The 14684-nt window shown below is 38.6% G+C and overlaps 1 protein-coding gene across 1 annotated transcript in view; it reads right to left on the bottom strand.

Annotated features, from left to right (window-relative positions):
- Positions 1-4608, bottom strand: part of col27a1a (collagen, type XXVII, alpha 1a) — an 81585-nt gene extending 76977 nt beyond the window's left edge. The window contains exon 1 of the mRNA XM_030149804.1: positions 4187-4608. Coding sequence (XP_030005664.1) covers positions 4187-4239 — 53 coding nt within the window. The 5' untranslated portion in view covers positions 4240-4608. The remainder of the gene's footprint in view (positions 1-4186) is intronic.
- Between the last annotated feature and the right edge of the window lie 10076 nt (positions 4609-14684).

Raw genomic sequence — 14684 nt, 5'->3', positions numbered from 1 at the left:
AGAAAAAAACAACATGGTCTCTCTCAACGCCTTCACCCCATCCAGGTGTGCAGCAGAACTGAGGAGGCTGATTGGCAAGGGGACTGGGAAGCTCAGTGGGGGACCGAGATCTGGTGACAGGAAAGGGAGCCACTGTTTACCGCTGGAGGTCATCCAGACACACATGGTCACACACACACGCACACATACTGGAGGAGGAAATGTGTATAGCAGCTGTAGCTGGAGGCAAGCAAGTAGGTAGAGGCCTCCAAATGCATGACTGTTGGAAAGACTCTAACTTTTGTACAAACATATTATGTAAAAATGTGAATAAATATGTGAACAAAGGGCTATTCATTCTTTTTTAGCATTTTCTTTTATAATGCATTCATTAGTTGTGACCCACTGTCCTGGCCAATGGGTCATTTAGGTAATTGGGAGAACTTGGCTCTAATAGGATCAGATGGTTAAGGATGTTTCCACACTTCAATGTCTGAACCAAGGTCCAAACCGAGGTACTTTATTTGCATACAAAATACTGTTTAGTTTAGTGCAGTTTTGTTAGTGGATTAAACAACTTTGCATGATATATCTGTGTACTGTCTCCATCATCTATATGTGTTACATTTCCTGTACTTGACAATCAGTGATTTATAGACACTAGACAGGTATGTGTCTGACATCAACACGTTATTAATTCAACTCATTTGATTTAAGGTAGCGTTGTGTACCTTCCGAAGTCTCCCAAAAAGTATTTTTACACTATAAAGGAAGAAATCCCCATTCCTCAATTTGTTTTGGACCAAGACCACATCTTCTACTCAGACCAAAGACCCACTGTTTGGCCCTCACTGGGGTCTAAGGCAGGTTTCACATCTGCGAATTAGAGTCAGATCAAGCTGAAAAGTCAGAAAAATTGGAGTAAATGAGAAAAGTGTGAAAACAACTTAGATGGAAATGTTCTCCAGCTGCTACTAGATTGATAGTTAAGTCCATTTCTGACCGTTTTTATGGAGGATAGGGGTAGCAGGTTTGGATTGACATAAACAGGTTAATCAGGTATTTATCATCAATATATATCCCTGTAAAAATTCACTATTTATTAACCTTTAATCAAGTGTGCGCATGTGTGTATGTGTGTGCCTTCATGTGTTTCATTTGCTCACTTTGTGTCCTTAGTTGCTGCACAATCAACTCCACTCACAGCTGGCAGTTGTTTCTCAGGATACAAAATGTGTGTGTGAATGAGTGAGTGTGTATCTCCCAGGCTCCCAGCTGGTCATGGTCTCATTAAGTGTCTTATCAGTTGAAGAGAGATCTGTTTTCTGAAAATGAGTCATCAATGTTGAGCTTTTGACTGCAGCAAAAAATGACTCTCATTCTGCCCCTCAGGCTGTTTACATCTGTGGAAACTCAACCAGGTTTCCTTGGAAACACTGCTGTTTTCTTTGGCTTTTCATATTCCAGCATCTCAGTAGCTTGTTTAGATTTTCATTAGGGGAGTTTTGAAGCGTATGTGACAGGTTGTGATTTTTCATCTGCGGAGCTGTAAAGGTGGCTGCACTGAGGCGAGTATCTGCATAGTAGACATTTAAATCAGCATGGCTGACATCTGCACACTGACCCTGTCTGGTGTGGTTTTACATACTGCAACAGTGAGCTATGACATGACTCCCAAAGGGAATTCTCTGCTCAGCTGAGTGCATGAAATACAGGCCAACTGAACAATACCCCCTCCAAAGTCATCCATTAGACCAGACAGTCTAAAGTAGAATGTGCCATGAGCCAGTTTTGAAAGACAGAAGTGGGCGAACACTACTTTGTTCTGCTGATCCAATCATGACTAAGTCTTCTGGTCATTATAAATCAGCTGATCTTGCTCTAAATGCATCAAACATAACAACTACTAAGAGGAAAAACAGATGTATGCACAGTCATCAGCAAAGTGACAATGGGATAACAAAGAATGAATCAGACATTTGCAAATGGTCCACAGGTGGCCAAAGGATCCAGTCATTATTTGATGCGGATTTCCTGGTGTCACATGGTACACCAGGCAGCTGTACTTACAAATGATAAAGCCAAAGTTTCCTGTTTCCCTTTCCCTGCCGTCTACATTTAACTCATCAATTCCTCTGTCATATGTTTTAGCCATCACCTCTTTATCTCTTTTCCTATTCTTCGTCTGAACCCTCTGATTTTAACCTCTCGACCCCCAAAGTCACACCCCCCACCCCCACCCCCACGCCCCCCACCTCCACCCGACTAGTCAAAGGCTGAGGAAAAAAAACACCAAGGAGCCAGTATAGTTTCCGTTTCTTTTCACAAGCTTGGACTACTCAATGATTCCCCCAGAGGACTTCCCTAAGGCGATCCTGGACCATGAACACACACACACACACATATACAGAGTATTCACACACAGACCCACTCCCAAAACACACACATACACTGACTCACACACACACACAGTGGAAAATTCCTGTGAATGAGGAGACACTGACAGTGGCTGCTGAGGAGGAGACTGTTACTGGCATCTTATAAATCCAGTGGTACACCAGCACTGAATGACATCTGTTGTTCATGTAAATTCATATTGATCCTTTAAATAAGAGGGTATTTTTTTTTGTATCAGCTGAAAATTATTAACCTAAAACCAGACAGATTAAACCTCTAAAAGTGTAATTGAATATGTTTGTGTTTTTCCTCTGCTTTCCAGTGCATTTATATTTACTGCAGTGAAACTACAGGAGAAAGTGCGTAAAAAGGTATCTTATTGTAGAGTGAGACATAAAGGGCGACACCATGTGGACATTTGCTAAACAATGGTTCACACCTCCCAGGTAGACTGAGCTTTCTGAGCCCATGCACACCTGAAACCATCATATAACTTTAATCTATGCTTTTGTTCAGTTAGTGTTTTAGGTCTGACTGGTCACCTTTTGATCATCTTTACACACGATGGACACTTTCTGCACAGCATCCAGGCAGGTGTGATTAACTGATAATATTTGGCCGATTATTCAGATTATTAAAAAAAAAAAAAAAAAAAAAAAAACTGGGGGACGTGAAGTCTATCTCCGGGCTTTCCTTCTCCCTTGTTGACTGTATCTATTCCATCTCCTTTTACCAGACCAGATGTTCACTGCATTGTATCCTACCACTAAGGAGACACATGCGTGCAAATGAATACGCGCATTAATTAATACATGGCTGGATTAATGACTTTTGAGCGTGGAATGGACTGCAGCTGACAGCTGGATGGCTACTTCCCATAAAATAAAGTCAACACCGCAGTCAAGAGCAAATATTTCGGTCCATATAGACTACAACAGCCCGAGTGTTTTCACGCTGCGTAAAACATATGCATTTCATACTCCAGAGTAGCTGTAATAACAGCAGTCGCAGGCACTTTCACATAAAGGAGATGCTCTCAGGAAAGAAAAAATGAGGCCATCCACTTTAATATCTTTAATATGTTGTGTGTTTTATTCCCCTTAGAGGTAAATGTTATGTGATAAAAGTGCCGTGTCCTGCGTAAATCTGGCAGCGATCCATATCCGTAAAGCGGAAAACATGGAAAGCATCCTAACAAAATCTAACAAATACTCCGGTGGATGCTGATGAGTCCCTTGTGGAACTTTATAGGTCTGCATAATTGGCTCTTTCCATCGTCCTGTCAGATGAGTCATTTTAATACAATACGCATCCATAAAGATAATGACAATGTTCCTTTGCGCGCACCCGCAATTTATCTGCAAATAAAACGCTTCAATAAACTTCCTATGGGACAAAATAAAACAATGACCACTCACTAGCCATCCATATGCTCTCTGAAGTTTTAGATTACAGTGCGGTGTGCGTAAAAATGCGCACATGAATGAATGAAATGCACCGATTTTCTTGGCTTTTCTGCTCAGACGCAGCAAACGGTGGGGCCGAGTCTTTGGTTACGGAGCGTTACCGAAATGACAACCCGTCTTCCAAACGGGTCCCCTGAGCCACAACAATCCCCGAGCGGAGCCCAGTCCTGCATGGTGAGCTGGACCACCGCCAGCCGGCACAACTCAGGTATACGCACATGGAGCCACGGTGGATCCGGCTTCGTGCGTAAAAATCCATCCCCTACCCATTGGTAACATGTCATGACATCCCAGCATCTCCTCATGTAAAAGTGAAATAAGCTGAATGAAAACGGGATACTTACTTTGTGTCTAGATGAGAGGTTCTGCAATCTCTCCTTCGGGTGCCTAAATTCATTTGTATTCATTTGTCCTGGCAGTCAAAAACCTGATCCGTTAATCACAGCGTGACTCCTTTGCAAGGGGGCAGAAGACACCGGTGGCCGTTGTGCTCATTTGTGAAGTTTAAGGTGAAAAAGTTCCAGAGGAGAAAAAACTCTCATGATGATTTGCCTGTCAAGCCCGACATAAATTCCTTCTGGCAGGATGGTTTGACAGAGAGTTTTCCTGTGCGGTTGTCTGTCGATATTCCCCTGTGTTTCATTCATTTATGCCGATCCAGATTGAGGGACGCGCAGCCGGAGAGAAAAGCTGGGGTTCTTTTTGGATGGGGGGTTACGGAGTCAGGAGCGCTGGACTCATCCCTTTCCTTTTTAAATAGGTTTTCTGTGGGTAAAGCGATGGCAAATGAACCGCGCAGCCAGGTGTCAAGTTACAAACCCAGTGGTTGTGTCGAGCAACTACACGCCTTCTCCAGGGGGTGGCCACATGGACCTTTACCCAGAAGCCCCGGTGAAGCCTGTCAATGAACGGTGGCACCCGGTGACACCTCCTCACAGACTTAAAACGACCAAAATACGCATAATCCCCCAGAGACTCTCCATCCCTGTCTGCAGTGTTTTCTGGCACTCAGTATAATTTGGTTAATTACAAGGAACCATTAGGGTATTTACAACAGCCTTGAGCCAATTAACAGTTTAGACAATTAGGCAGAATTTATTAGGATGAATGAATTGACATCAAAAGTACAATAAAATGTAAGAAATAATAGAAATAAGACACAAGTTGAATGAATGAATGAATGAATTTAGTTTTGGTTTTACATCAATCATTGTACTCAATCATGACAAACAGAAAAAACAAAAAAGGAATAGGTTAGAAGCAAAAGCTTATTTTTTTGCCTATCCTTTTCAACTAATACACTGCTTACATCAACTTAAATGTGTACAGCATTGAGCATTCACACCATAAAAAAAAAAAAAAAAAATCAACAACAAAAACATATCTACCATCCCAATTCAATATTTCTGAATAATTTTGAACTTAATGTACCTTTTTTTTTTTAAACTTCGCCAAAGGAGCAGATAACTTAAATGCATCATAAAATCCATTCCATAATTTCACATCCACAATCCCACTTCATCTAGACTTCACATTTGTCCTCACTTTAATCCACTCACACACATGAAAATCTCTGAAATTCGTATTATTCTCTCTTAATTCCAAGAACCATGACTGATATTTGAGACAATACTATTTTTATGCTTCATGTTCCATATACCTATTTAGAAACAATTCTTTATACCTCTTTTTAAATATATTTATGCTTGTACTTTCCTTTATCTCCTGTTCTAGATTGATAGATAGTTGCTGAATCAAATGAATACACTGAGAGACTTCAAACTGTCATCTTGACTGATTTTGCTCACATAAGATAAGATAAGATAAGATAAGATAAGATAAGATAAGATAAGATTTTTGCAACAGCAAGACAGTACAGAGCAGAATAAAGTGCACTCAAAGCAAAAAAAAAAAAAAAAGATAAAATTAGAGATAAAAAACAAACAAACAATAAATCTAAAGTCTCAGTCACTTATAAACATCATGCATGGAAAGAGTAGATATGAAGGAGTAGTAACGAGTGAGAAGAGTGAAGTGCAGATAAATAATAAATAATTAATATAAAATCTCAAATCAATACCTTATACCAGGAGTGTCAAACTCATTTTAGTTCAGGGGCCACATTAAGCCAAATTTGATCTGAAATGAGCCAGACCAGTGAAATAGTAACATAATAATATATAAATAATGTCAACTCCAAACTTTCTTCTTTGTTTTAGAGCAAAAAAAGGAAAATTATGTGATGAAAATGTTTACATGTACCAACTATCCTTTAAAACAATGTGAATAACGTGAACAAACTGGAATTTCTTAAGAAAACTAAGTGCAATTTTAACAATATTATGTCTCAGTTTTTTATTTAAACATGTAAATTACAACTTACAGATCGCAGTGGATCAACAAATACACAAAACATTTAATAATAGGCAGAATATTGCTAAAATTACACTTCAGACATTTCAAAATGTTTATATTTGTTGAGGTTATTCATGTTTTTGTGAAATATTAGTTTGTTTTAGTGTAAATACAGGAAAATGACATGAAAATTTTTACATTTACAAAGAGAAAAATTTGGATTTGTGAGTATTTATGGGTTATTATGATAGTATTTTACTGATCCAACCCACTTGAGATTAAACTGGTCTGTATGTGGAACCCGAACTAAAATGATTAATATCTTCAGTGTAATTTTTGTATTTCACAAATTCATTCCAGGGGCCAGACTGGACCCTTTGGCGGGCCAGATTTGGCCCCCAGGCCGCATGTTTGACACCTGTGCGTTATACCATAGTTAGCAGTGCTGATTGAACATTCTGACTGCAGCAGGAAGGAAAGATCTTTAAAAGCATAATGATGTGTCATAAACACAGTGCAAAAGCTGGCTTCTGTCCATGCACATTATGCGGTGTCTCATAATGAGAATCGGTGTTGACAGACATTGCATTTTCACCCGCTGTGTTGCCGAAGTGTTAATGGAGACATGCAGAAAGGGAGCAGCACCTGGATCAGCTCCCATTATCTTAAGAGGGGTCATGGCCTGGTCCAGGATCAGGCCCATACCCAGACCTCTGCACAGCCACAAGAGCCAGTAATTACGCACCACCAGACATCTGGTCAAGACGTATTGTTAGCAGGCACACTAGATGTGAAAGAGACAAGATAATGTGCTTTTTTTTATTATTATTGTGCTTGACCTCCATCATAGAAAAGTGGCTTTGTAGAGAAACAAGGGCCACCCATTCTGCATCAGTGAAGAAGATCTCAAGGGTGACACAGGAAAGGGAGTGAAACAATGTGTAATCACAGAGAAAAGACAAAAGAGTTTTACAGAGTAAGACATTTGTTCACAAAAAACTTAAACAGCATCTCAATTTATAAAAGAAATGAGTTTCCATTTATAGATGGTATTTTTAATGTTAATGAACAGTACTAATCCCTCCTACAGCACCTCAGGTGAACTTTAAGCTCTGCTGCAATGAAACACACGCTAGTAAGAGCATTAGCCTGTCATTTGTAAGATAATTCTCTATATACAGAGTAATGATTTTGAGAAATTGTGTTGTGATTGCAATTAAAAGTATTTTATTCATGTAATTATACTGATTATAAGCACTTTTGGAGACGTAGGATCTTATCATATACCACAACCAAATCTGAATATGTACATTTAAAGCAGCCAACTGCCCACTCACAGCAACATTAGTAGACAAGTATGTAGTTCAGGAGGCTGTAGATTAAGCATTTGAGTCCATTAGTGCTCACTCTTTGAACTGACTGGCCAAAGGCTTGAAGCTCTGTAAGGTCGCCTTGAATGACACTCTGTTTGGGCGGGGCTGACTGCATGTGTCACACTTGCCAATCTTTCCGCATTTCAGCCTAAGGCCGCTGGTCAGCCAGCCCCAGGGGTGGGTGCTAATGGAGCCAAGTCATTAACATCCCCTTTACAGTCCCCTTCACACACTCTGTCCCTTGTGTTTCAGTGCGCTGGGTGCCACCCGACCCTCCTATGTACTTCCAATGAGCCACGGCGACTCGGCCCCCTTCTTCCAAATTACAAACTCTGCACTTGCTAGCACGCTCACTGCCACCCCTTAAAGCTGCTTAATTATGGTCATTGGCACCAAGTCTGAAAGCTCCCTTTATCCCCCCCACGCTCCAGAAATAGGCCCTGCTGAAGCACACAGGCAGCCCAGATCAAACGCTCCCCATAGGGAAGGGGTCATTACTGGTACGCAGGGCGGACACAGCCCAATGGGTGCTGAGCCACGCCTTGAGCCCAAATTGCAGCTTGGGCCTAGTGAGGACACAAGACTGCTCTTTGATGCACAGCAAGAGTAACAGCAACACAGGCTGTTTGGATATCAATGTTTACAGTGACTTGTGTACTGTACATACACACAGACAACCAATAGAGTGTTTTACAAACCAGAATTTAAGAAAATTGTGAATTGGGCTTGGTCGGGTGTTCACATGGTTCTCATGGTTTATATTTATGTCACTGCTATTACATAATTAGCATGTTTAGAATTGTTTCCAGGTGAAAAAAGCCTTCGGTGGTAAAATGATGACAGGGAATAAGTAGTGTTTTGTGAGAAAATTATACAGAAATAACACCTCTTTCATTTAAGAGCCATAATATTCTGGAAAGATCTCTCTCTTCTTCTGTCACATACATAAGCAAATAATCACGACGGTCATGCACTTTGGGCTTAGTTGGATGCTCAGATGCTTCTCATGGTTTATATTTATCTGGATATCTCTGTTAGTTGACAATCAGCGTGTTTAGAATTGTTTCCAGCTGAAAAAAACCCAATGGAAGTAAAATGATGACAAAGGGATTACATGATGTTTTGATAGAAAATGACACAGACATTACACCTCTTTCATTAGAAACACTCCATATTCGGCATACTCTCACCTTGCTTTTTCTGCAGTCAATGTGTGGAAATGAAACAACCTCATGTCACCCAACAAATAAATAGGTTTTAAAGACAGTCACCTCTGTGTAGGTGTGTTTTCACGCTGGGCAGTGGCAGAGATTACGGAGGTGGTGGCGGTGAACCAGACAGTGCTGTCTCTCTCAGCTCCACTGCGCACAAGAAGACTGTTCATGCAAGGAATGTGTGTGAGCGTAAGTCTAAGTGTGTATATGCGCATGTGTATATGAGTGGGGTGTCTCTGTGGTTTGTGTTTTTCCTTTACAGGTGGTTCTGTCCAGTTGTTTGTGTTCCTAGTTCTGTCTCCTTCCTGTGTAAGGATGGTTTGCTGATGCACAGGGAGGTGGAAAGTGGTCAAACAAGCTCTTGTCTGCTGTGATTTAGGTTTCATGTCTGTGCCTTTTCTCTTTTCTATTTCCATATCTCTTTGTTTCTCCCTTGTATCTCTCTCCTATCTTTTTATATCTCTTCTATCTGTCACACCCTGCTCTAAGCTGACGCCTCTATCTTTTTTGCTTTTGTCTCCTAAATCCTCCTCATCTCTCCCTGTTTCATTTGCTCTCCGTCGCCCTTTCTCTTTCCCTGTCATTCCTTCACCACAAGCATTTCCACTGCTGGTACACCAGAGAAGACAGCCACCCCGAAAGCAGTGCCACAACCATAATGAGCATGTTGAGTTCTCATAATAACACCAGAATAACCTGCTGGGGGAGACAAGATCTTCTGGGGCTAGGCTCTTAGACCCTGGATTGGAAGTGTCAACACCACACAGACTTACACTTGTTGGAGTGTGAAATATAAAGTTTACAGTATGCTCTGTTTTTAGACTGATTCCTGCAGTGTTTGCAGTCCACGTTTGTTCCAACCAGGGCCATTATAGTCAATGAAAAGTAAAGCCAAAAGTAACAAAAATAGCAGTGAAAAAACAAGTTTATTAACTGAAACACATCTCCAAAACAGAAGCAGGGGGTTCTGCATGAAAAAATTCATTTGCATTTCAGTGTTGACAATATGACTCTCAGTCTCTGTCTCAGTCTGGACCACATTAGGACTGATACCAAGAGACTGTAAAGCATCAAAGCATGTATCTTATGTAGTTGAACTACACCTACTTTTCAAAACACTACAGATCACTTTAAATCACGATTATACTTACATCACTGTTTCACTTTATATCACTTTTTTCACTTTATAGCACTGCCCTGAAATGTGTAAATACAATCAGAAGTCTTTATTTACAGTATTGTACAGGAAGCTCTTTTAGAGGAAATTCTTTAGCAAGTGTATTTTAGAGTATATATATACTAACCTTAATGTCAACCTGGTTACTAACCCACCGTTTTTTGTTTTGTTTTGTGTTGGTCTGTCTGTTTTTTTGTCTTGCGCTATATGTAAAGTTGCTGAATACTTGAATTTCCCTCTGGATTAATAAAGCATCTGTCTGTCTGTCTGTCTGTCTGTCGGTCGGTCGGTCGATCGATCTATCTATCTATCTATCTATCTATCTATCTATCTATCTATCTATCTATCTATCTATCTATCTATCTATCTATCTATCTATCTATCTATCTATCTATCTATCTATCTATCTATCTATCTATCTATCTATCTATCTATCTATCTATCTATCTATCTATCTATCTATCTATCTATCTATCTATCTATCTATCTACCTACCTACCTACCTACCTACCTACCTACCTACCTACCTACCTACCTATCTATGACTTGAACAGCTTGAACAAGTAAGTATACTATCAGGTCACATCTGTCTGTCTGTCTGTCAATCTGTCAATATACAGTTGTGCTCATAAGTTTACATACCCTAGCAGAATTTATGATTCTTTGACCATTTTTCAGAGAATATGAATGATAATACAAAAACTTGTCTTTTACTCGTGGCTAGTGGTTGGGTGAAGCCATTTATTATCAAACTAATGTGTTTTTAAATCATACTGACAACAGAAACTATCTAAATGACCCTGATCAAAAGTTTACATATACTAGTTCTTAATCCTCTATATTGGTGTCTTTAGCATCAATGACAGCTTGAAGTCTTCTGTGGCCGTTGTGGATGAGGCTCTTTATTTTCTCAGATGGTAAAGCTGCCCATTCCTCTTGGCAAAACACCTTCAGTTCCTTTAAGATTTTGGTTTTCTTGCATGGACTGCATGTTTGAGACCTCCCCAAAGTGGCTCAATGATACTGAGGTCAGGAGAGTGAGATGAACACTCCTTCACCTTCACTTTTTTCTGCTGTAGCCAATGACAGGTCGACTTGGCCTTGTGTTTTGGGTCATTGTCATGTTGGAACATCCAAGACCATCCCATGCACATTCTGTCAGGGTATGTAAACTTATGAGCACAGTTGTATCTGTCTGTGTTACACGGACCCGTCTTCTGTAGTATCACACAGATACCACTATAATCCATCATATTACAAAGCACATTTCTTTTCATCGTTTGGTCCTCTTAATTTCAGTTGTAAAGATAAATCCATTCCTCACATTCAGGCTGCAACAAGTTAGGACAGGAGTAATTTAGAGTTAATTATGAGTTAACCCACAAAGACCCAGTGCTACTTTTGTGGCAATTCCCATGAATTTTTCCTCACTTTTTAATCTTTCTTTAGTGATTTATGCAACTGATTTTTTTGCATCTGAATTTGGCCTGCATTTGAGCAGCTTGGATTTACATAACTTGAATGTTTTAAATGTGAATTTTTTATTCTGAATTTATGAACATTGAAAAACAAAAATGAAAATGGGGTATTGAAAACATGAGTTTAATTCAGAGACAAAAAAAATTCATACTTAATTTCAGAGCAAAAAAATTCTGTGCTAGAAATTCAATGGCTTTTATAATTCAAAATCTGATGAGAAAGATTTGCTACCATAAATTATCACTATTTATTCTAATATTATGTTCTGCATTTTCCATTTTTAAGTGAAAATCTGGTATTTTCCAATATTTAAAGTATTGATCATGTAGATGTTCAAAAAAGCTCAGATTAAATTTGAGGGTTAATATGTCAAAAACAGAGAAAACTGAAGAAAAAGTGACCTTTTCAGTAAAATATATCATTAACTGAATATAAACTAAGTGTCTACATCCACTGTCATTGATCCCACTCCACGGGTTTTACTGGTGAATCAATGTTGTAGAAGATGACGGTGTTTCCACGTTCACTACGGAGCCTCTAAACGTCCAAATGGGTCATATCTGATGATGACCATGAAAAAATGAAAAACTGCATTTTACATCAATTATTTACATGTATTGATAGGATTAGTGGATCAGCAGGTATTAAACAGTTTAGATCAGTAGATGATTTTGGTCAGTGGTGGATGTTTGGTGGTCTTTATGGGTTAAAATAAATAAAAAACAATGTTTGTGCATAAAGGGAAAGGGTGCGAGCATAAGTTGAACACCAACGACATCAATAACCTTCATTTGTCTAGAGCTGATAGAACCACATGGGTCAGGATTACAGTACAGAACCTTTGTGAAGCTCTATAATACAGTTCCATCCACAAATGAGCCCAAAGGAAGCCTAGTGTTAACTGTGTCCAGAAACATACTTCACTCAATGGAAATGTTTCACTCAATGTTATGCTTAGCCAAATCAGTATCCAGGTCTTTTTTTGGTGTGCACTGGACCAAAGTTGAAAAAGACTGTTACCAGCAACAAGCTTAGAAACCTATGTCTGTCACGGTGTGTCAGTGCAAAGGGCAAAGGTCATTGTCACTTCTGTGATGCTCCACTAATGTTGGAAAATGCACTGAAACTCTGGAGCAGCACACGTCACTTTGAAGACAACAGCTGTTCCAGGGACACCCACAAATATTCAAACAAGACAATGCAAAACCACATTTTGCACATATTACCAACACTGTGGAAGAAGCAGGTGTGGGCGTTGAACTGGTCTGATGCAGTCTATACTTGTCCCCAAGAGAGAGGAGTGTAGGGAACATCTTGAAACACAAAAAGTGACAATGAAGACCTCTCGTTGTTGTTGTTGGACATGTTTGCCTATAAGACAGGTCAAAACTATACCTGAAACACTTCATCATTTTGTGTCCTCAGGGTCTTCAACGTATTTACACCCTACATCCATTATTCACATTGCAAAAAAGAGCAATAAGGTTAGTTAACGAGGTGGGATATTGAAATCCCACAAAAAGGCAATATTTTTTTAAAGGCGAACAAACTGAAATTTATGGATCTGGTCAAATTCATGACCGTATAAATAAAGTACGAAGCAAGAAATAATCTACTTACTGGTGAGATACAAAACATATTTACAGAAAGACAGTGGGGTATAACTTTATGGGAGAACTTAATTTTAACCTCCTCAGACCCAGCTATGGATTTTCTGTCCACATTTGTGGACAAGAGTTTCACAACTTTATACAAAAAAAAAAAGAAAAGAAAACTGTCCACCACAAAGGGCATTCCATAAAAATTTTAAAAACTGCATCTAAAAAAACTGTTGCATCATGATGTTTCCAATATAGGCACTTATTGAATAAAGAAACAAAAAAAGCTTGTACTTTGCTGACATTTCCTGGGTCTTAAGAGGTTAAAAAACTCAACCACAATGAAAAGAATGTGCATAACAATATGTGGGGTGAATCTGTATGTGCTTGAAGATATATTCTGTTCATTTAAATGTTATTTTGTTTATGTCTTAATTTGCTTCATTTTGTTTTATTTAGTTTCTTTGCATGTTCTAAATAAATAAATAAATAAATCTGTGAAAAGGTTTTGAGAAGGACTTGGGAGACTGTATCAACATTATTCACTGAATATATGAGGAAGTTTTGCTGAGGAGGTTTAGGGAAGAGGGTGGATGTTAAGTCCGATGACACTGGTGAATATTGGGGTGCATATTAAAGGGATGGAGAGGAGTATAGAATGGCTTTGCTAAAATGTAGTGGTGTATATTTTGTATTTTATTTATTTAGACAGGGACAATGCACAATATACATTAACCTTAAACAGGAGAGATGTATTGTACCAGCACTAGTGCTAATTTCCACCTGTATGCATATATTTCATATTTTATAGATTGTATTTCTATTAACTAATATAATTTGTGGGTTGTATAAAAAAAAAAATTATACATTAATTCATTTTCTGAACTCTTTCATCCTTGAGAGGGTTGCAGGGTCAAGGAACTGTTCCCTACTTCCATCTGGACATGACACCAGTTCATCACAGGGCTGACATATTGAGACTATAGGCGAATTACATTAACCAATTAACCTATTAAGGTGTTTGTCAATGGATGGTGGGGGGCAGCCGGAGTACCCACCCATAATATACATAATGTGGTATGAAGTATAAGGAAGGTTTATATGATATGATAAATTATAGCAGATATTATGTTGTATTTATATGGGTTTATATTTGGTACATATGTAGTGGATCATGCTGTAGAATTAATAGTATGGTAATTATCATATTGATTCATATAAGCATATATATGTGTGTTATATTAATATAAATTAACATAGTTTGTGTGTTGTATCGTAATGAGTTGAAATAGGAGTATTTGTTGTTCTGCATGTTTCAAATAAATATTTCATTCCATTCATTCATTCATTCATTCATTCAAAATGGTAACACTACAAGTGGTAAAAGCTATATTGTAAGTTTTTCTAGAACATGCTGCAAGAATCAGAATCAAAATAAATGTTTATTTTATTGTTGGTTTCAAACCATATAGTATTGTAGGTTAATCTAATTTTGTTTCCTGCCATTACTAATGATTACTAAATGGTTTTGCACAATACAGGACCTTTAATGAACTTTTTTTTTTAATCCTATTTGATTCATTTTATTTGTTAGCTTTATTCAATGCAGTCATCCATCCCACCTTTACCAGCTATTATTAATCAGA

The sequence above is a fragment of the Sphaeramia orbicularis genome, chromosome 12, assembly GCF_902148855.1.
Source record: "Sphaeramia orbicularis chromosome 12, fSphaOr1.1, whole genome shotgun sequence".
NCBI classification, from domain to species: Eukaryota; Metazoa; Chordata; class Actinopteri; order Kurtiformes; family Apogonidae; genus Sphaeramia; species Sphaeramia orbicularis.
Note: the sequence above shows the minus strand (reverse complement) of the source record. Positions and strands in the feature narration are given on the sequence as shown.